The sequence below is a fragment of the Podarcis melisellensis genome (assembly GCF_964234715.1).
Source record: "Podarcis melisellensis genome assembly, chromosome: 3".
NCBI lineage: Eukaryota > Metazoa > Chordata > Lepidosauria > Squamata > Lacertidae > Podarcis > Podarcis melisellensis.
The window spans coordinates 68,511,162-68,533,925 of NC_138530.1; the positions used below are offsets into that span (position 1 = coordinate 68,511,162).

Genomic DNA, 22,764 nt, shown 5'->3' on the forward strand with positions numbered 1-22,764 from the left:
ATCTCCTCCAAGGACACAAAGATGCCTGCGCCAGTGCAAAAAATCCTTGCAGACTCAACCCACCGTGCTTGATAGTTTCCTTAGAGAGCTTAGGCCCCAGGTATTCTTGGAACAGGGCCCAAGCACGGGACATATGAAGGGAGAAGGCTGCACTTTGCCACATCCTGAAGGTCTAGGAAAATTTAGCCCAATGTCCAACCTAGGCCTGAGAGCAGCGATCAAACACATCAGGCCCTGGGCAAGGTCTCAGGAGCTCAGAGGGGCACATCGCTAGTGCCATCCTGACCCCACTGCCCATCTCTGAGAAACCTGGGCTGGAGCTGACAGCAAAGCAGTGAAGAAGCCCTCTGCTTCCTACCCCCGCAATCTATTGTCAAGAAAGACTTCTTATGTCATCTTGTTGCATGCCACTCCAATTTTGAGCAGTGCAAGATTCCCGGGGTTCCAAGTGCTCTTTCTCTCAAAAAGGGTATGTGACTATTCCATGTTTGGGAGACATTACACTAAAAGAATGTGCATGTTGATCTTGGAACCTCCCAATAAAGGTGCCGGATTCTGTGCAGCAACTAGGGATAGCAGTTTGTGACAACCTGGCGTTACAACTATCTATTTGACCACCACTGTGCCAGGCCCTCTTGGAGACTGGGAAAACATGATGGCCATTGCAAAAAAGTGAAAGCTTTGAGAGTGTTTTTCAGGAGCAGATGGAAAGGCTCCTCTTCAGGTTTTGCTGGAATATTAGTGGTGAACTGAGTCTACTTCCAGCTTGAGAATACTTATACAGTGGTGCCTCGCAAGATGAAAAGAATCCGTTCCGCAATTCTCTTCGTCTAGCGGTTTTTTCGTCTTGCGAAGCAAGCCCATTGACAGCTTAGCGGATTAGCGCTACAGCGGTCTAGCGGCTTCTAGCGATCAGCTGTTAAGCGGCTTATCAGCGGATCAGCTGTTAAGCGGCTTAGCGGCTTAGGAAAAGGGGGGGGAAGCAGAAAAAAACCCGCGGGGACTCACAAGATTTTTTTGTCTTGCGAAGCAACCCCATAGGGAAATTCGTTTTGCGAAGCACCTCCAAAACGGAAAACCCTTTCGTCTAGCGGGTGTTCCGTCTTGCGAGGCGTTTGTCTTGCAGGGCACCACTGTACAAACTTTTTCTCTGTCTTGCATGTGTGTACCAATTGTCCACACAATTGGTACACACATGCATTGGTACACACAAGGGACACGGGTGGCACTGTGGGTTAAATCACAGGACTTGCCAATCAGAAGGTCAGAGGTTCGAATCCCCGCGACGGGGTGAGCTCCCGTTGCTCGGTCCCTGCTCCTGCTAACCTAGCAGTTCGAAAGCACGCCAAAGCGCAAGTAGATAAATAGGTACCACTGCGGTGGGAAGGTAAACGGCATTTCCGTGTGCTGCTCTGGTTCACCAGAAGTGACTTAGTCATGTTGGCCACATGACCCGGAAGCTGTACGCTGGCTTCCTTGGCCAATAAAGCAAAATGAGCGCCACAACCCCAGAGTTGGTCACGACTGGACCTAATGGTCAGGGGTCCCTTTACCTTTACCTTACCAATTGTCCAGATCTTGAGAGATTTGCTGATGTCCATCTAAAGCTGTGTTGGAACCAAGCAAGCAGTATTCTCAATAGAGTTCCTTGCTTAGGTCCTCCTCTAGAACAGGATGTGCATGTGTTATAGCATCTGTCAATCCATGTGTTGCAAATAATTGGTCAAGAGCTGTGATTGTTGGAACTGATGCTTGTGATTATTTGAAGGCATTTTGAGTAGAACTATTGCAGGCAAGAAGCAATTTCCTTGTAATGGTCCTACAAAACCAATATGGATACTTGATCATTTCCCAGGTGAAGATAAGTCACTTTGGTGGGTTACACCAAATTACTGGGTATGCATAACTGTGTGATATAGTATAATTTCAGAACTGTAGAAAAAGTAACATAAAAATTACAAGAGCAGTTTTATTGTATGCTGCTTGTCACTTACTCACCTTTGGCCCCTGAAGAATGCTTGTGCAATCAGCAATCCATGTGTTGCAAATAATTGGGGGATAATCTTGATTGCTGGAACAGATATTTATTTTTATGGTACTGAATAATCTCTTTGAAAGCTTCATTCCTAAACAAATTTATTAGAGGCAAAGTCTTATTGAGCACATTTGGCTTTAATTCAGAGGACAGGCTGCTTATCGCTCCCTCACCTCACCTCACCTCACTCCCCTACAGAAAGGTTGTGCAAGAAGAGTGACAAAGTCTGATTCCAGAGGAACTCATCTTACCCCAAGGATGATAAACATTGCAAAGGGCCCTCAAGTGTATCTGAGTGGGTTTGAAAAAGATAAATGGGAGAACTTTGCAATGATTAATCAGAATTCAAGCCCATGCCAGCCTATAGGAAAAACGCTAACCTTCATACTGCATGCCAATTCAAAGCAGTGAAGTTTGATAAGAGACAAGTGCACCCAGATTGTATTCCTTGCATTGTTTGACACACATTCTCCTCCCTGTCATTCACTGAGCAAACACAATCACATCTGCTCAGGACACAAAGATGGATTTTAAACGCAAATTCTGCTGGGAGCACAACAAAGCGTTATGCCAAAGGCAGGTTTCTAAGTATCCTCATGAGTGTGTGGTGGTGCCCACCTGGTATGGTCATGTTTCAAACGGAGGCAGTCCTTTCGGGGGGCCAGGGGCACTATCAGCAGGGCTCCCCCCCAAAAAACAACCCCTGGTCCCAACAATGGCTCAGCAGCAAACCGCAGATAACAACCTCCTTTGCTTGGCTTTCACTCCCATCAAATTTTCCTCCCTGTGTCATATTTTAAACATTTATCCTAGTAAGGAAGCAGCCTCCTATTTGTGGCATGGTTTTTCTCAGGGTTTTAGAATACTCTTTAGAGTACTGTCAAGTACTCTTACAGCTAAAGATTTTCCAAACCAAAAATCTGTGAGGGAAATGCCAGAGTTTGCCAGGAAAAAAGATAGAAAAAGAGGTCAAGGCAGGCAGGTGGCAGCCCCTTCTTTAACTCCCCCCTCAAAAACCTTCACATTTCACCTTTAGGCATCGTGCCAAAAAAGACCCCAGGGTAATTCAGGCTGATTTATAACCTGTCCTATCCAAAAGGGGGTTCAGTTAATGATACTATGCCCCCCAAACTTTGCTCCGTTAAATATACCTCATTTGATCAGGCTGTCAAACTTATTCGCAGTTTGGACAGGGGGCACTTTTGGCAAAGTGTGACATTGAATCAGCCTTCCGATTATCACCAGTTCACCCTGGCAATTTCCATCTTCTTGGCTTTCTGGGTGGATTTTACATTGATAAAGCTATGCTCATGGGCTGTTCGGTTGCATGTGCAGAGTTTGAAACATTTAGTACCTTTCTGGACTGGGCTTTGCGTTATAGAACTGGTTTGTTAGGGGTTCTTCGTTATCTAGATGATTTTTTATTGATTGGGAAATCAAATAATTCTGAATGTACTTCTCTTTTAGAGGCTTTTATTTTCTTGACGCAGGAGCTGGAAGTCCCCTTGGCAGCTGACAAAACAGAGGGCCCAGTTGCAACGCTCACCTTTCTTGGTATTCAATTAGACACCATTGCCCAATCGTCCCGTCTGCCCCTGGATAAGCTGGTTGCCCTTAAGGAATTTATTTTGCAAATTCTCCCCCTCAGGAAGGTCACCCTCAGGTAGATCCAGTCTCTCCTGGGAGACCTTAACTTTGCTTGCAGGGTAGCATCCCCAGGGTGACTTCTCTGTGCCCGCCTGGCTAGGTTATCTGTGTGCCTTAAGTCCCCACATGACAGGGTCCACCTGCCCAAGTCTGTCAAGGCAGATTTGGACATTTGGCTCAGGTTTCTAGAAAATTACAATGGGAATCTCCCTATGGCAGGACAACCTTAAACTGTTTTCAAACTTTCAGGTCCAGTCAGATGCCACAGGGTCCCTCGGCTTTGGAGTTTACTTTAGGGGGCGATGGTGTGCTCAGTGTTGGCCTGAAAGCTGGCAGGGCGAGGCCATCACTCGGGACCTTACCTTTCTTGAGGTTTTTTCCCATAGTGTTGGCTGTGCACCTTTGGACTAATGAATTTCATGATCGCCAGGTGTGCTTTAGGACAGACAATCAAGCAGTGGTGAACGTCCTGGCCAAACAGTCTTCGCGTTCTGAGAGGGTTTCTGGTTTGCTTCACGCATTCGTGCTGCTGTGCCTCAAAATTAATATTATTTTCTCTGCCAAATTCATCCCAGGCATTAATAATAATCTCGATTTCAGATTAACCACTTCCAGTCATTAGCACCTCAGGCTCACCTGCTGCCAGAACCTTTCCCGGACCACCTTTGGAGCCTTGGAAGCATGTAGTTATCAAGGGAGTATTGGCCTCTGTGGCACCTTCCACTCTCAGGTCGTATAAAAAAGCCTGGTGTGATTTCTTGGAATTTCAGTTTAAGGAGATAGCTCTCATGCATGGTATTCCACCCACTCCTGATCATGTTCTACAATACTTGGCACATTTGCATAACTTTGGGTGTGCTGCAAAAACTTTTAAAATTCACATTGCTACAATTACGTTCTTTAGCAAATCAACATTTTCATTTGACCCTTGTGCAGACTTTATTGTCCATAGTGCAATCGAGGGATGGAGCAGGCTTCAACCCTCAAAAAAGGATGGCAGAAGGCCAATAACTTTTGGCGTTCTCTGTTTGATACGCAGAAAACCTAGGTCCATTTGTTGGTCAAAATATGAAGCATGATTATTTTCCGCTGCCTATGCTGTTGCTTTCTTTGGAGCCTTGAGAGTGGGGGAGGTTGTTGCAGAAACCCAATCAAATAGTACCTCATGGGGCCTGCTGTTAGAAGACATTCAGTTATCTAGTTCTGAGTTGGTATTGCACATTCAGCAGTCAAAAATGGACCAGAGCGGCAGGGGTGCCTTGATCAAGCTAGCAGCATCCAAACATCAGGGCCCCTGCCCAGTAAAAAACATCATTTGAGGCTTAGATCTGCCTGTGTGGGCCCTTTATTCATACATGAAGATGGTTCCTGCTTGATGAGACACCAGTTCCCGCGTGTCTTACGTAAGGCAATTGATGCCTGTGGTTTCCCAGACTCCTTTAGGATTGGAGCAGCCACTATGGCGTCCCATTTAGGCCTCCCAACAGATAGGATCAAGGAACTAGGTTGCTAGAAGTCAAATGCTTATAAGGGATACATTCACAAGAATCAGTAATTCTCAACTGCTGACCTGTATTTTCAAAATCCATAGTGCTCAACCCTTATCTGTCTTTTCATTTTCTTATTTTCCAGCTTCTCCAGGTCTCCAAATTTGGATCTGTGGTCATAGCATTGTTCATTGGGCCCGTGTGTGTGGTCAAGTGTGGCATCGGCAATGACCTTGGTCTGCCATCAGGTGTTCGTGTTTCCTGGATTTTAAGACGTGGCATGCGTTGGGAAGAGTTTATGCCAGTAGTGAAGGCAAATGCAGCATCTTTTGGTCCTCCCGACATCTTGATTATCCAGCTAGGGGAGAATGACCTTGCCTTCAGGAAGAGCGTGGACTTGTTTTTCCACATTAAGAAGGACTTTGATGAACTGGCTGTATTATTCCCAGAAACAACTGTGTTTTGGTCCTTCCTTCTAAAAAGAAGGGTGTGGTGTAGCAGTCATAACCCTATAGCCATTGACAAATCCAGGAAACTTCTGAATCGTGCGGTGGCCCGCAAGCTGCTATATATGAATGGCCATGTGATTGCACATCCTGACATCCGATTCAGCGATGTGTTTCTGTTTCGTGACGATGGCGTCCATCTTTCCGATCAAGGAAATGATGTGTGGTTGGCAGACGTCATCAGAAGTATTAGGAATTAGTTGCAGCAGTGAGGGTATTGGTGGGGAGCTTTTTGGCTCAGGTTGTGGTTAAGCATTGGAATATGTGTGTTGTGTTGGAGGATTGGGTATGCGCCATCATCTACCCCTCCTCTTTTGGGTATTCCGTTAAAGGAATCCGGAGGACGAGGATCCTGTCTGATGCCCTGCTAGTGGCTAGGGCCATGGCACGACCCCCAGGGATGTCACGGGGGAGCTTCCAGTTGTATTTACATCAACAAGCTCCTCCTATTGGTTGTTAACCCCAATATGACTCCCGGCTGTGCGGGGTGGAGTCTTGTATTGCTGTTTCATCCAATGCTTAAGCCAATACTACTCATATACTGTAACCAATAAAAGTTGTGGCCTAATTTTGCCCATTAACCTAAAATAATGTGTCTGTGTGTCTTATTATAATCCTATGCGGGTGGAGGGTCCTCAACTCACAAAGTCTTATTCCAGAGGACCTCATCTTACCCCAAGGGTCATAAACTTTGCAAGAGTGCCAAAACTCTGACCTGAGCAGATTTGAAAAAGTAGTTTGATGGGAGAACTTATTTGAACTCCAATATAAAATTGCCTCACAAGCATTTTAGATGGAGGAAGCATTCAATTCCTAGTGAATGACAATGATTAATCAGAATTCAAGCCCATGCCAGCCTATAGGAAAAAAGCTGCACCTTCATACTGCATGCCAGTTCAAGGCAGCAAAGTTTGATAAGAGACAAGTGCACCCAGAATGTATTCCTTGCATTGTTTGACACACATTCTCCTCCCTGTCATTCACTGAGCAAACACGATCACATGAAAAAATAACAGATTCCATTATTTACAGCTTATAAGAATACATAAATAAGAATGGTTCTTTGTGCTCTTCCAAGAGTTTAGCAGCACCCATTCTTTGGATCTCAAACTGTAACCAGACTCTGATATTTATAAACCATCACAATATAATTTAGTACAGGTTGAGTCAACCAGTCCTATTCTCAGCAAGCAGTAGGTGTGCCAGGATCCATCTCTGCTTTCAAAGTAAAAACTGTCTCTGCCTCTTCTAAGTCTTAAGGGTATGGATGAGTAGAAAGGTGTATCACAAAATCTGAAGATGTGTGAATTTTGATGGATGAACTTTATGTGAGGAGAATCAGAACTTACAGGGTTAAACAGTTCTGTGTCTCACATTCTGAGGCATGGTTATGTTCACATACGGGAATCTTTATTTGTGTGTGAGTTTCCTTTCGTTTTTGGCTGAGAGATGAAGGAATGCCTGCTCTCTCGCCGGGCTGATTTATGATGTTATGTTTCTTCTCATTAAAGACTGTTGGAGATTAGCAAGAAGCCTGCATTCAGTCTGATTTATTATCCACACACAAGGCAACACTTTCTACCGCTGCAGAACTCTGCTAAGGACTCTGCTAAGAGAGCTCAAGTTTTTTCTATTGGCACAGGCGTCCATCGGCACAGGGGAAGTGTGCCAGGCCCCATCTTATCTCAGCACTTTAGCTGTGTTTCTCTTCACAGACTGAGGAAGTTGAAATTAGGTGGATTTGCATTAAAACATTATTCAGATTTCTCCCCATTCCTGCTCTGGAGTACTATTACTTTTTTTTTTATAATAATTTTTATTGATTTTCCAATTTTTACAACAAAACCACACCAAACAAAACACACAACAACAGACACAGACAAAACATACATTTTGCTTTCTTAACCTCATTTTCATAAGCCTCTTTTCTCAGACTTCCCCATACCTTCCCCTTTCTGCATCCTAGTTTTCCAGTTTTTCAGCAACCCTTTTAATCAATCAAAATGTAACTTATTCTCATTTCAATTTCACTTTAAATAAAAAAAAGAAGATAAATATAGCTGTAATTATACATCTTCCTCTCCCTTAACACTTTAACATTCCTCAAATTTATAGCAATTTTTAAGATATGCTTTAAATTTCTTCCAGTCCTCCTCCACAGTCTCTTTCTCTTGGTCGCGGATTCTGCCGGTCATTTCTGCCAGTCCCATGTAGTCAATCACTTTCGCCTGCCATTCTTCCAGCGTGGGTAGCTCTTGTGTCTTCCAATACTTTGCTAGAAGAATTCTTGCTGCCGTTGTGGCGTACATAAAAAAGATCTTATCCCTCCTTGGCACCAGTTGGCCAACCATGCCCAAGAGAAAAGCCTCTGGTTTCTTATGAAAAGTACATTTGAGTACTTTCTTAATTTCATTATAGATCATTTCCCAGAAGGTCTTAATCTTTGGGCAGGTCCACCAAAGGTGAAAGAAGGTACCTTCGGTCTCATTACATTTCCAGCATTTGTTATTGGGCAAATGATAAATCTTCGCGAGCTTGACTGCGGTCATGTACCATCTGTAGATCATTTTCATAATGTTTTCTCTTAAGGCATTACAAGCCGTAAATTTAATACCTGTGGTCCACAACTGTTCCCAGTCAGCAAACATAATATCATGGCCTAAGTCCTGTGCCCATCTAATCATAGCTGATTTAACTGTCTCATCAATTGTATTCCACTTCAACAGCATGTTATACATTCTTGATAAGTTCTTAGTATTGGGTTCTAGCAGTTCAGTTTCTAATTTCGATTTTTCCACCTGGAATCCGAGTTTCCTGTCTTGTTTAAAAGTCTCCATGGAGCCAATCTCGTACCTTGGACTTTATTTTCTCAAAACTCTGTAATTTAAATTCACCACTTTCAAATTCTAATATCTCGGAATATTTTGGCCAATTGGTTGTCATGCTCTGGAGTACTATTACTGTCTGCCTAGCAACTAAAGCTGATGGATAAAGGACCCAGGAAACCAACATCTATCAGCCAGGAATGGCTTGTAAGGATACTGAAACATCTATCGCTCCAGCATATGAAGTCAGCATCATTTATTAGGAAACACAACTGAGATTTGCCATCCTTTGAAATAAAAAAACCCTGCAACCATAAAATAAACTACGATTTCACAATCTCAGGGGTGCTGTATAAAAAAACCCCATGATTTCGTGGGGGGAGAGCTGAGGTAGGGGGAGATAGACAAAGTTGTGGAGCTGCCCAAGCCTAAGACATTGAAAGTGGTTTGCGTGGGCAGGCGGAGTCCCCCCCCAACCCCAGGTGACCCCCGAATGGAATAATGACTCAAAACAACGTGCTATGGGATTAAAATTGGCCACAACTTTATTAAGTTTCAGATGTAGGGAGACCGTGGCTCAGGCATTGGGCGCTTATCCTTCCCAATCCCCAGCCGGGGATCTGGGAGACTTTAGGGTTATCCAGAATGTGTGGGGGTTGGGCTGGCTCTGGAGAACATATGTTCAAGCAGAGAACCTGCCCCCCGTTTCACCGCCGTTGGAGGGGAGAGCAATGAGAACCTCTTGGCGTATGGCCAATGCCTCCCCTCAAGATCCCTTTAACGGGGAACCCTGGTATCACTGCCACAAGGGAGGCGTGGGTCACCGCTTCACACACACCCCATTTAGGAAGATAGACTAAAGGATTCCGCCCAAGGCCTGAAACCGCCACCCAAGGCTGCAGAATCGCAGTCTTGTCGCCACTGCCGCTTCGGAGGTAAGATTCATCTTCTGTTGTGTGGGCAGGATGGTCCCTCCCCTTACCTGGCCAATCCCCTGGCAACGCCTCCCCAGGCGGGATTGGGCGATTGGCTGAGGTAGGTGGAGACCTCCAGGTATCCAGCCTAGGGAGGATGAAGCCAGCCCAAACTACCAGGAATCTCACTGGGATCCGGGGGTCTGAACATGACCATGCAAAAGGCGCCACAATTTGATGTTGGGAGTGGTCATTGCAGGATAAATTTGGACAGTTTAGCAAGGAGAATACAGGAAGACAGCAAGTGCATTTTCTACGCAAAGGTATTCCTGAAAACATTAGCTTTAGATGATAAACAAAAACAAAACGAGCCATTTCTGCATGTGGCATTGTGTACTGCGAAATAGCTTTCATGGAATTCTGACTAAAATGACTGGGAGCTGTCCATCTCGATGTGGACTCTGAAAATTCTTCAAAATCTTTGGAGGGTGGGAAAGCTTGCTGCCAATCTGTTGGATCTGAAAGTTTATTCTTGGACATGAGTCATGTTTGATCTCAGATAAGCTGTGCACAAATGAAAAAGGTTTCTACTTTTCTTGGATAGATTTCTAAAACAATCCATGCTAATTATTTAGTAAGTTTTATTAAAACAAATAGGGATTATTTTGGAGTCAAAGTTGGTGTTATTGGGGTGTAAGTCAGTGCAGGCATGTGTGTACAAATAGACATCCATTGGTGAATCTCAGGTCTCTCTTACCATTTGAGCCCATTTTCTACTAGCAGACCAGATGTAATACTGCTTTTATTTCTTAAACAGACGAAGACCACTGTTGATATTGGCTGTGTAAAGAAACAAGTTCTCCCCCTGTTATTCTTTACATTATCTGCCTCTATGCCTCTATGCACCTGTGTTACCTTTCTTTTCTTACATAACATGCCAGGAATGATTTACTAAGGAGGAGCCATCGGTTTAATCCAACCCTTATTATCTAACAGAATTCTATAAAGCAGTTTCCTGGAGAGCTCTGAACTTGAGCCTTCAAAAGCTGAAATACTCCAAGCTACAGAAGAGATCGGTCTCTCCCTCTCTCTCCCACACTTTTTGACTCTAAAAACAAAAGGTAGGTAAGTTTTCTTGTAATTCAAACTTTCCAGGGCAAAGCAGGACTACTAAATGACAAACAACTAATCAACTCTTTCATGCATGAGTCCCGAGGGGCAACAAGATGCATGAAAACTCTTGTCACAGTTCATATTCTTTTCTGGTGTCACACAGAGTGCACCACTTGTGCTACCAGAGATTAAAAGTTTTTTTAAGGGGATTGAATGTGAACTCCAATTGTGCAAGCAGAACCCTGCTCATTTACGGTATATATTGGAAAATCAACCAGAGTATTTTTCTTGTTACTATTTTGTACATATAATGTTTTCCACTAAAAGATTGTTGCATTTCTTAGCGATGACACACAAGACTTATATAGAGAATTAAAGTGACTTTCAGGCTTCATGGCACTTTATTTCTTTATCAATTATAAGCAACTGAATATTGTTATTTCTTTTATTTACTTTATAAGCCATCCTTTCGTCTAAAATATCACAAGGTGTTATATCTCGATTTGGTGCATCATATTATATATTATGGCTTGAAATGTCCCAACAGGTATAAAAGACAAGCAACACACTGGCGACAACTTTGGTTTCCTCAGCACCCAACCCAATGGAGCCTTGATCTTTCTCCCATAACAATTCCCCGCCTCCTTATACCATGCACTGAGCCCACCCTTGCAAGTGCCTTCCTTGTCAGACGCTACGTGGGAGGAGAGAAATTGGCGCAGGGAGGAGACAAAAAAAGAAAGGGCTATTTTGGCAGTGGTGTCTCAGTATGGGAACGCCTGCCCAATAGGGCCCATTGTATGTGTAGCCAACTCTCTGTATTATCATAGATGAAGCTGAGGGCAGCATTCCCTCCATGGAACGTCCTTAGGCACCACATTCCAGCAGCAGTTTCAGTCAGAGCTGGCAATGGAAGCCAGATGGGCAGTGAACAATACCTTTCTCTTTACCACCCTGTCTCTCTTTCCCCTCTTCGACATCCATTCAACCTCAAACATACACAGAGCCATGTGTCCCCTTCATCCAGCATCCACTCATTTTGCAAACACACATGCATGCACTGTCTGTCGTCGAGAGAGTAGAACAGGAACAATCTCTCCTATGACCCCAGGAACAGTCAGAGGCTAACACTGAAAGAAAAACTGGTTTTGCCCCAGGCAGGCAAGAAAATATGTCATCCCAATTTCTTGAAGCGGATCAAGAACTCAGGAGGAATTGGCAAGAGTTCCCAACAGACTTCAGTCTTTCATTTCCCCTGGCTCCATTTACAGGGAGCAGTTTTTTGCTTCCTTCCCACCTCCCCTGAGTACAAGAATGAGTGTCAGGATGGCAGCACTGACCAAACAAAAACAAAAACAGACATAAAGTAGGAGGAAAAGAATGCTTTGTTGATGAGCCAAGTCTCTGTTCTAAGGTCTAAATGATCGGCCTTTATGTTGCTCACCTGTGATGGAAGAGAAGCATGGGATTCTGCTAAAAACAGTAGGATTTCACAAAATGACACCTCTATTTCTTTGTGATTTCCCGTTGTTGCATAATAGAGGTAACTGTTCTCTTTATTCTTATACAGGCAATGGAACCAGATGAAAAATATGTTTTCACATACAAAGGATTTTATTTCCAGCCAGATTTGGTTTCAGTGGAGTACTTGGATACCCTAGAGGATTTTGAAATAAGAGACAGCGATGTATTTTTAGTCACTTATCCAAAGTCAGGTAAGAGTGCATTTTCATAGGACGAACTATGATTGCTATTCAACCATGATGGATATCCACATGTATGTAAACAGTATCCATATTATACTAAGGCGAGTTTAAAACCAAATGCAAAATTGAGGTGAATATGCGTAGTGTAGAACTTACCTGGTTACATAAAGGAGAACCGGGTCATGTTTGTTTGTTTTTTAAAAATAGGAGATAATGTGTTTTCCACCGGTGTCAACCTGTTTGAGGTTTTGAAAACAACATAAATACACTTCAAAAACATTCAAATTTGCTTGCTAAGGGTTTATTGTATTTACTGACTTTCAGGATTTTGTATGTGGTTGTAAAATAGTGTTTGTAAAATTCTATTCTTAAAAAGCTTTCATCCCATGACTCTTTATTTCAGCTTTTATCTGCCACAACTTTGCCAGTATCCAATGCAGTTGTGCCCCACATGCAATAACTTCCAGTTCCCCACCAGAACTTCCTTCACCCTTCTTTGGAGTATTTTGGAGAACCAGACAACCTTTTTTTTATTATTCCTTGGACTTTGACAATCATTTGTATAATGTGCTGCAAAGAATCTGGAATAGAGCTTTTGGTAGCTTTCTGAAAATTAAGGGAACTTATTTGCCAGTTTTGTTCTATCTTCCCAAATCCTCAAATTCTATGAAGCCTTTAGCTGAACTTCGCCTTTCTCATCCAAAATGGAAAGGAAGCCTTGGTCAATCTTCCTCAATCACCCATTGCTGCCCTTAATGCAGTGGTGGTCTGTGTGACACCAAACTTTAGTGCCCCCCACCTCCCACTTTCTATTTTTATGTCATAGTGGTGGCAACCTGTGCAGCCAGATCCCTGAATCTGCCTCTGCTGGCTGTGTTTCCCATGACTTCCTTCCTCTCCCTCATTTCTTTTCTTTAACAGTGTTGCAATTCAACAGTAACCTCCTCGATGCTGAGACATGTTGTTCTCAGTTATTTCACTCTGCAAAGTACTAAGTACATTCATGACAATGAAAGAATGAAATAGGCTTATTTTCATTTATAGGCACAATATGGACCCAAAATATTTTGAGCTTGATTTATCATGAAGGTCACCGAGATGGAACCGAAAAAGTCGACTTACTAGACAGGGCTCCGTGGCTGGAGTACAATATACGCAATGTGGATTACGACAGTCGCCCATCACCTCGTCTCTTTGCTTCCCATCTTCCCTACTATTTAGTACCCAAAGGATTAAGGAACAGAAGAGCAAAAGTAGGAAATGGCACATTTATTATTTGATAAAATTAAACGTTTGTCTTGCTTATTTAAATGATCACCTCAGTTTCCATTAACATTTCTCCATTTTTCAAGGCAGTTCATCGAGCTGCAATCCTTTCTCCATATGAATGAATAATGCTCTGTGCACCCTGAGCTTAGAATAATTCCCATGACTCCTAAGCAGCAAAGATGTTATGCTCCATCGTAGTAAAAGTCTTGGAGGATGCCATCCAACACACATAATAAGAATAAGTTCATTCAATACCATAGGATTGCTCTGTGCATGTGACATGCATGTTCCAAAAGAGTAGGAGGCTGCCAGGGATATAAAGCAACTGGGAAGCACCAAGAATCCACAAGAAGAGATATCTGAGATCCATCCATTTATTATTTTAGGCATATATATCCCTCTTCAACAACTTGGGTCCAGACACATTTCACAACCACAGAAATAACTACAGAAGCAAAACAAAAGAAACAGTAGAAACAATAAGATCAGCAATAGAATGGAATTGGTTGTTATTTCTGCAGGTTGTTTATGTGGCCAGAAACCCAAAGGATGTCATGGTTTCCTTTTACCATTTTTCCAAAATGGCAGTCAAATTTGAAGAGGTAGAAGATTTTGGAATTTTCATGGAGAGGTTTTTGGCTGGAAAAGGTAAGGAAGATTTGCTATTCTAAAATGAATCACTCTTGTCCCTTCATCTTTATCCTCCTTTGACAACAGATTAAAGAAATTCTCTTTGTGATAAGGAACGTTTTCACAATGCCATGTCTGATGCTATAGGTTACTCTGAGGAAATTCCACATCCATGCATCACAAAGAGTCTCCAACTCAGACTCCAACTACACCATTTTATGCCACTGATGACTAGTGTCCATTGATGCAGAAGGTAGGGAATAGATCTAGCCAACTCCCAAAGAAAATTAGGTGGATTTATATTCTCTTTGCATCAGGATGCAGCAGCTACAAATCATTACAAGGTGCAGCCCCTAATCCTTAATCAAGTGTAGAGATTTGTGTCAAGTAATAACTAAGAAACCCTGACACAGTCTCTTAAATGTTGCAAGTATTAACTGCCACACCATATAAGGAAACTGGCAGTGTGGGAAGGAAGGGAGCTGGAGGAAGGCTAGACTGATCTCAGCCCACCCATCACTCTTCCATCACATTGCCTGGAAGCACAGAAGGGAGCCTTAAAATGCAGAACTCTTCTGCAAATTCTTTCTCTGAGAAAGTGTTTGGTGAGGTTGGGTGGTATTAGTTCAGCTTCTGTTTAATGGTTTGTACCACTGCTGGTTCTTAATAGGATTCCTTTAAATTGTTTTGATGGTGTTTATACGTTTTTACTGCTTCCCTCTGAATGTTTTTCAAAAAAAATCACCTGATCTACATTTTGTGCCAACTCAACTTCTTTCTCATCAGTACTTGCAAGTTCATGGCTGGACCATGTGGAAGGCTGGTACTCTCACAAGGATGACTTCAATATTCTGTTTCTTACCTATGAAGAAATGAAGAAGGTAAGTTATGAAAATGCTATGCAGTCTGATATTAAGCATCCATCAAAACTCTCCTTTACAAAATGGAGGAAGGAAGCAATATGATCGTTCAAGTGCCCCCTTGCTAGTTTCATTTCCTTTCTAAAGTTTTTTTAAAAAAAGATCAGTGGGCCATGGAATCAGGAGCACCTTTTCAGACCCTAGACTGTGAATATTGTTCTGTAACTATTTCCCCACACTATAAATAAAGTGTCTTGATCCCAAGCAAGCTATGTCATTTCACAGGCCCTCTGATGCTGAGGAGAGATGTCGCAGAACCTCCTTGTGTCTGCAACAGGGGCATTTGTTTATTTACTTGTGGGCTCAATTGAAAGAGCTGCCCCATAATATAATGCATTCTGCATGGCTCATAGAATACAACAACAATGAGAGTATTATAATATAATATAATATAATATAATAATATAATTTAATATAATATAATAATGCAATGGCAATTATTGCAAACTAGACAAAGAAACATGCAGGCTGCTTGTTTCCCTTGCTTGCTATCCTGCCTATTTCATGAGTTTTAGTCGCCAAGCTGTCAGGTTTCTCTATTGTTAATGGCCTGGCATTAAAACCACGTTCCATTTCAGGATCTAAAAAGCTCTGTATTGAAACTATGCAACTTCCTGGGAAAGAGACTGACGGAAAAGGATGTGGATGCTGTTGTGGATCAGGCTACATTTAATAAAATGAAAGCAGATCCCAGGGCAAACTATGAGTTCATGCCACTGGATATCCTGGACCACAGCAAAGGACCTTTTCTTCGCAAAGGTAAGTCAGTGGCAGTCGAACTGAATTGGCGGTGCTTGCAAAATCTCAAACCTTTGATAGGCACCAAGAGATGGTGATTTCATTTTCTCTGTCTTCATGAAACTCTCAGTTTCTGGTGTTTCCCAATTTTAGAGTTGTTCTATTATGTACTTCCCCTGTTGTTTTTTCCTTGTTCTAAATATGTATATTTAAGGGTGGCATATTTGTCTTTCCAATCTAGAGTGTGGAAATTTTTTCACACTGAGGGACATATACCCAGCTAGGGATGGAATATATCTGGAGTTATGGATATTTATTTGACCACCACAATGCACGTTCTTTTTGTCTGCTTCCTGGGCCAGGCACTGTTGGAGACTGGAAGAACATGATGACAGTCGCACAAAGTGAAAGATTTGACAGTGTTTTTAAGAAGAGAATGGAAAAGCTGCCCTTCAAGTTCTGCTGGGACATCAATGAGGAATCATGAGTCTACCTTTAGCTTGGAAGGATGAAATAAAGTGCACTGTATGCATTTAATCCAGCCGTATTTGTAAGAGTTAGTAAAAAAAAAACAACCCCAAAAAACTTTCATATGGATGGGTTAATAGCTTCCTAATGTTCGAATATGAGCAATAATTTTTTTTAAAAAAAACAATAAAATTACATTTTTACTGTCCACTTTTTCTGTTTCTACATTCCAACATGTCCTAATTTGTGACCCCATGTGCAAAAGTTAAGGAATACCAAGATATCTATTGGGATTAGTAATTGTGTTTTAATTTGGCAATGTTATAATGAGGCTACCATTGGATTATTGTAATTGAAATTTAATAAAAAATATTGCTAAAATAAGCAAACTAACCAACTATTGATGTCTCAGATGCACTGGTGCAGGAAGCAGGGTACAGACCACCCCTGGTGTCATCCCTGAAGGGGGGTCACATTACTGTGTGGCCCCCCGGATGCTCACCGCTCACCCAGGGAGAAGGCCAGTAGTCTAGAGAACAAGCCTGCTGTGGAACAACGTTGTTGCCTCTTTGTAATGATTTCTAAGGGGTTGCTCATGCGCAAGCAGGCAACTATCTCCCTAGCTGGGTGCAAACACCTGGCTGGGCTGCCAAAGTAAACTTTATCTGTCCGGACGCCACTTACCCGTGGCTGACTCAGTTGCTGGCAGAATCCGCGAGTGAGCGTTTCTTAAACTTCTTCCAGCAAAGAAGCTCTTTGACGCCTAGTCTCCACCTACCCTCTCTGCACGAAAGCCTTCTGCGCAAGGAGGGCGTGGGCAACGGAGGACCCCTACTCTCCTCGCTGGTCCCAGGCAAGGAGTCATGGGACCGCCTCGCCGCTTCCCCCATCTGCCCCCCTTCTCCACTGGTGCTACGCTGATTCTCTTCCCCAGAAGATGGGCTGCTTCCCCCGATCCCTGGACGCTCTCTGGAATCCCTCTGGCTTTTGCTCTCTCCCTCCGGCACTGATGACAGTTCCCTGACATCCACCCCCTCCTCAGGACCCCTCTCACCCCTGGCGCGATTTTCCGATACATCCTCCTCTCTCTCCTCGACCGACGATGCGGGGAATCCCCTGAAAGAACTGTCATCATCTTCTGAGGATTCAAAACCAGCCTCCCATCCCCTCGGATCTCTTCCAGCTGGTTGAACCTCCCAGTCTGATTCTTCTCCCTCGGACACCTCCCCTCTCTCCTCTTCAGAGGCAGGAAAACCCACAAAGTCCCCTTCGTAGTCTGTGGGTCCAAATTCTTCCTCCCAGAATCTAGCTAATGGTTTGGGCTTACCCGGGAACAAACCATGAAACTCTTCCACCAGATACCCGTCAGTGATTGATTCAGCAGGGACCCAAGTGTTTTCAGACCTGGGTTCTCCCTCCCAGGCTACCAAGTACTCTACCTGGTGACCTCGCCACCTCGAATTGAGTATTTCTGTAGCTTCGTTACAGTGTTCCCTCTCCTCTACCCGCGGGTGGGTGGTAACCCCTCCCTGTAATGTGAAAGTAGGGACCTATGGAACACCGGATGTATCTTCATGCTGTCGGGCAACTTGAGTTTAAATGCCACTGGGTTAACCTGCTGTATTACCTCAAAAGGCCCCAGCCGCCTAGGCTGCAACTTCTTGCACCCTCCCTTTAGGGGCAAACCTTGGGATGACAACCACATCCAGTCTCCCACCCGTATGGTTTCCCCCTCCCGATGGTGCCTGTCTGCCTGCCTCTTGTAAACTTCCTTGGCCCGCTCCAAGTTCAGCCTGAGTTGCTGGTGTAAGGCCTCCATTTCCTCAGCAAATTGCTCAGCCGCAGGTACACTCCATCCTTCCTCCCCCCATCCCGGGAAGGCCCTGGGGTGACACCCGTAATTGGCCATGAAAGGGCTCATTCCTGTGGACACGTGTTCAGCGTTATTGTACGCAAATTCAGCCAAAACTAATTTCTCTACCCAATCGTTCTGCCTCTCGCTGACATAGCAGCGTAGGTACTGCTGGAGTATACCGTTCGCTCTTTCGGCCTGTCCGTTGGTTTCTGGGTGCCTCGCCGTCGAGAAGCTCACCTCGACCTGCAGCAAGCTCATGCGTCTCTGCCAGAACCAGGAGGTAAATTGTTTTCCGTGATCTGAGATTACCCTCAATGGGGTGCCATGCAGTCTAAAAATGTGGTCCACAGCCTGGCTGTCTCCTCTGCCGACACTGCATGTGAGCAAGCTACGAAATGGCACATTTAATCAGTAGATCGACCACTACCATGACCGCTGTCTTTCCCCTTGACTTGGGCAGATCTGTCATAAAATCAATGGACACCACCTCCCAGGGCCTTTCCGGTGTAGGTAAGGGTTCCAGTAACCCTGCGGGGGCAGTCTTTTCCCCCTTTGCCCTCTGGCATTGGTCACACCCTCGTACATATTCTCGTACGTCTTCCCTCACCTTTGGCCACCAGAACTGCCTGGTGACAAGTAGCGTGGTCTTGTGCTGTCCAAAGTGCCCAGCTGTTGGGTTGTCATGGAGCTGTCTAAGTATCTTCTCCCTCAAAGTCTCTCATGGTACATACAGCGCCCCCTTGTAGTACAGTAGCCCTTCCTTTTCCTCAACCCCCCCATTGTCTTCCTTTCCGTCTCTGAGCTCCCTGATTTTAGTCTGAGCAAACTCATCGTCTCTGGTGAGCCCTGCTAGCTCTCGTTTCCCTACCAACGCTCCCCCCCACACCCACCGGTCCTCGGGGAACATGTGCCTGGTCTCCAGTGGCCCCTCCCCTTCCATGTATTCCGGTTTCCTGGAGAGTGCATCCACCCTCACATTTTCCCCTCCCGGCACGTATTGTATCTCAAAGAAAAACTTGGCGAACTCCTGGGACCATCTGATCTGTCTCTGGTTGAGCACTCGCGCGGTCTACCAGTATTCCAAGTTCTTGTGGTCAGTTCAGACCTGGATCTTGTGCTGCACCCCTATCAAAAGATGTCTCCATTGCCGAAATGCCGCGTAGATCGCAAGCAGTTCTCGGTCATACACCGTGTAGTTTTGCTCTGACTTGCTCAGCTTCCTAGAGAAAAAGGCACACGGTCTCCAGTTCTCCTTGGACCCGGGTTGCAAAAGTACCGCTCCAATTGCGCGGTTTGACGCGTCCGTCTCCAGTTTCATGGGCTTCTCCGGATCCACGTGCAGGAGCTGCTCTTCCAAGGCGAACGCCTTCTTCAGTTTCTCAAAGGATTGCTGCACATCCTCTGTCCATGCGAACTTCTTTTTGCTACTAAGACAATCCATTATGGGCGCTGTCAAGTGAACGAAGCTCTTTATGAACTTCCTGTAGAAGTTGCTGAAGCCTAGGAACCTTTCTGTTTTGGGGGGCCTTCCATTCCAGCACTGCCTTCACTTGCCTGGGTCCATGGCCAGTCCTTTGTCTGAAAACCTGTACCCCAGGAACTCGACCTCCCTGGCGTGGAATTGGCATTTTCCCAGCTTGACCCACAACTGATGCTTCTTCAATCTCTGTAGCACCTCCCTGACGTCTCTGATGTGTTGCGTTTCATTCTCCGAATAAATTAAAACGCCATCCAAAAAGGCCACGCAATTCTTGTACAGCAGGGGCCCCAACACATGGTGCATGAAGGATTGAAAGCAGGCGGATCCCGATTGTAATCCAAATGGCATAACTAAATACTCAAGAGCCCCCAGGTAGGTGAACATGGTCATTTTCCATTCGTCCCCCTCCCTTATTCTAATCAGATTGTATGCCCCCTTGAGGTCCAGCTTGGTAAAAATCTTCCCCTGCCTCACACGTGTCAAAATATCATCAATCCTGGGCATTGGGAAGGCCATGGGTTCTGACACCAGGTTTACAGCCCTGTAGTCCACGACTAATCTGGGCTGATTGGGTTTTTTTTTTTGTCCAGAAAGAACACTGGACTTCCCCCCACTGCCTTCAATTCCCTTATGAAAGTTCTTGTCAATAAACTGCCTCAATTCCTGCATCTCCCAGTCGGACATGGCATACAGCTTACCCACCGGTAACTGGGCCCCTGGAAGCAGGTTGATTTGGCAGTCAAATGGCCGGGGGGGGGCAGTTTGTCTGCTTCTCTCTCGCTGAAGACCTCCTTCAAATCTGCATATTGTGGTGGCACCCACCCTTTTTCCTCCAGGGCCACCCTAGCCACCCTGGCCACAGTCATTCTTGGTTCCTTCCCTCCCAGACAGTGTTCTAAGCAGTAAGCTGACCCAAAGGTGAGCGACCGCTGATGCCATGACACCACTGGGTCATGTAGTGCCACCCAGCTCATTCCCAGTATTATTGGGGGTCCTGCCAGCGTGGCCACGTGAAAGGCAATGGTTTCTGTGTGCCTGGAAACACTCATCCGCATTGGCGGTTTCTGGTGTGTCACTTCGCCCCCAGTAGTTCCCTGCCATCAATGGTGGTCACCTGCAAGGGGAAATCTAGGGACAACAGGTGGAGCTGGTGCTCCAGGGCGAAGTCTCTACTGAAGAAGTTACATGAGGACCCAGAATCCAGCAGACGATTCACCTTGACTGGGTGCCCATTTGGGAGTTCTAGCACCACTTCAATGGCTATAGCTGCCTTGGGAGGGTCAGGCTGGGGCACTTCTACTGGTCGCTGGCCTGGCTGCTGCCCCTGCTGGTCGGCAGCCAGGCTTTTTCATTTCCCTGCACCGGCCCCTTCTCCCCCTCCTCATCGTGGTCTGCTGTCCCCATCATGCCTTGCCAGGCCTTTCGTTGGGGATAGACCTTAGCAAAATGTCCTGGCCGCTGACAAAGGAAACACTTTGCCAGGAATGAGAAACAAGCAATGTTAATATTTGTAGATGCGGAAAAGGCCTTTGATAATATATCATGGGACTTTATGTTGAAAAACTTGGAATTTATGGAGGTGGGGAAGGAATTCCTGAATGGAATAAAGGCAATATATACTGAACAAAGAGCTAAATTAATTGTAAACAATGTGACTACGGAAGAAATAGGGATAACCAAAGGTACACGACAAGGGTGTCCACTTTCGCCATTGTTATTCATCATGGTCCTGGAAGTCTTCTTAAACTCTATAAGGGAAAATAAGGAAATAAAAGGGGTAGAATTAGGCCGGAATGAGTATAAGGTTAAAGCCTTTGCCGACGATCTGGTTTTAACGGTGGAAGAGCCTTTAGAGAGCACCAAAAATATTCTTGAAGAGGTGGAGAGATTCGGTCAAGTAGCAGGTTTTTAAACTGAATAAGAGAAAGACCAAAATAATTGCTAAGAATGTGGATCAAGAAAGGATAGAAATAATGCAACAGCAAATAGGAATAGAAGTAGTGAAGAAGGTGAAATATCTTGGTATCTGGTTAACCCCCAAGAGCATTGATTTATATCAGAATAATTATATACCAGTGTGGAATGGAATAAAGAAAGATCTGAAGGTGTGGGGACAAATGAAATTATCGATGTGGGGGAGGATTTCAACGATAAAGATGAGCGTTCTGCCAAAATTATTATTTTTGTTTCAAACAATTCCGGTAATCAGAGGGACGGCTATTTTTAAGGAATGGCAAAGAACAATTTCAAGGTATATCTGGCAGGGTAAGAAGCCAAGAATTCAATTTAAGTTATTAACAGATGCGAAAGAAAGAGGTGGCTTCGCCCAGCCAGACCTGAAATTATATTACGAAGCGTCATGTCTCTGTTGGTTAAAGGAATGGATAAAATTAGATAACACGGAGTTGTTAGATTTGGAAGGATTTGATAACAGATTTGGGTGGCACGCATACTTATGGTCTGGAAAGAAGAAAGGTTATCTAGGTTTTGAGAACCACATTTTCCGAAGATCATTGAAAGAAATTTGGGATAGGTATAAAAACCTACTCGAGCCGAAAATTCCACACTGGTTGTCTCCACTAGAGGTTATGAGTGTCAAAAAAACTAATATGAGGAAAAATTGGATTACATATGGAGAGTTAATTGTTAAGGAAGGGGGGAGATGGAAAATGAAATCCTATGAAGAGGTAAAAGAGCATGTATATGATTGGTTGCATTATTTACAAATAAATGAAATGTTTAAGAAGGATTTTAAAGAACATGGTTATGCAGAGAAAGAATCAAAATTTCAAACAGAAATAATAAATAATGAATATAAAATATTATCTAAAATGTATAAAATTTTGCTGGAATGGCATACAAAAGATGAGGAAGTTAAATCGGTTATGATAAAATGGGCCAGGGACTTTGGATATAATATACAAATTGATGATTGGAGTAAACTATGGAATGACAATATGAAATTTACTGCATGTACAGTGTTAAAAGAAAACATTATGAAAATGATGTATAGATGGTACATTACACTGGTGAAACTTGCAAAAATGTATAAAACATGTAAGAAATGTTGGAAATGTAAAGAAAAGGATGGTACTTTCTATCATATGTGGTAGGAATGTAAAAAAGTGAAGAGCTTCTGGGAACTGATCTATAATGAATTGAAGAAAATGT

At 44.0% G+C, this 22,764-nt stretch overlaps 1 protein-coding gene across 4 annotated transcripts in view; it reads left to right on the forward strand.

Annotated features, from left to right (window-relative positions):
• Positions 1-16,365, forward strand: part of LOC309366438 (amine sulfotransferase-like) — a 35,782-nt gene extending 19,417 nt beyond the window's left edge. For 2 of the 4 annotated variants that reach the window (XM_081905007.1, XM_081905009.1), the window contains exons 2-7: positions 12,098-12,242; positions 13,278-13,486; positions 14,024-14,150; positions 14,919-15,013; positions 15,631-15,811; positions 16,153-16,365. In XM_081905007.1, the coding sequence (XP_081761133.1) occupies positions 12,101-12,242; positions 13,278-13,486; positions 14,024-14,150; positions 14,919-15,013; positions 15,631-15,811; positions 16,153-16,277 (879 nt within the window). In that variant the 5' untranslated portion in view covers positions 12,098-12,100 and the 3' untranslated portion in view covers positions 16,278-16,365. Of the gene's footprint in view, positions 1-10,386; positions 10,540-12,097; positions 12,243-13,277; positions 13,487-14,023; positions 14,151-14,918; positions 15,014-15,630; positions 15,812-16,152 lie in introns of those variants that run through there. The other 2 variants (XM_081905008.1, XM_081905010.1) reach the window with 2 other exon arrangements.
• The last annotated feature ends 6,399 nt before the right edge of the window (positions 16,366-22,764 follow it).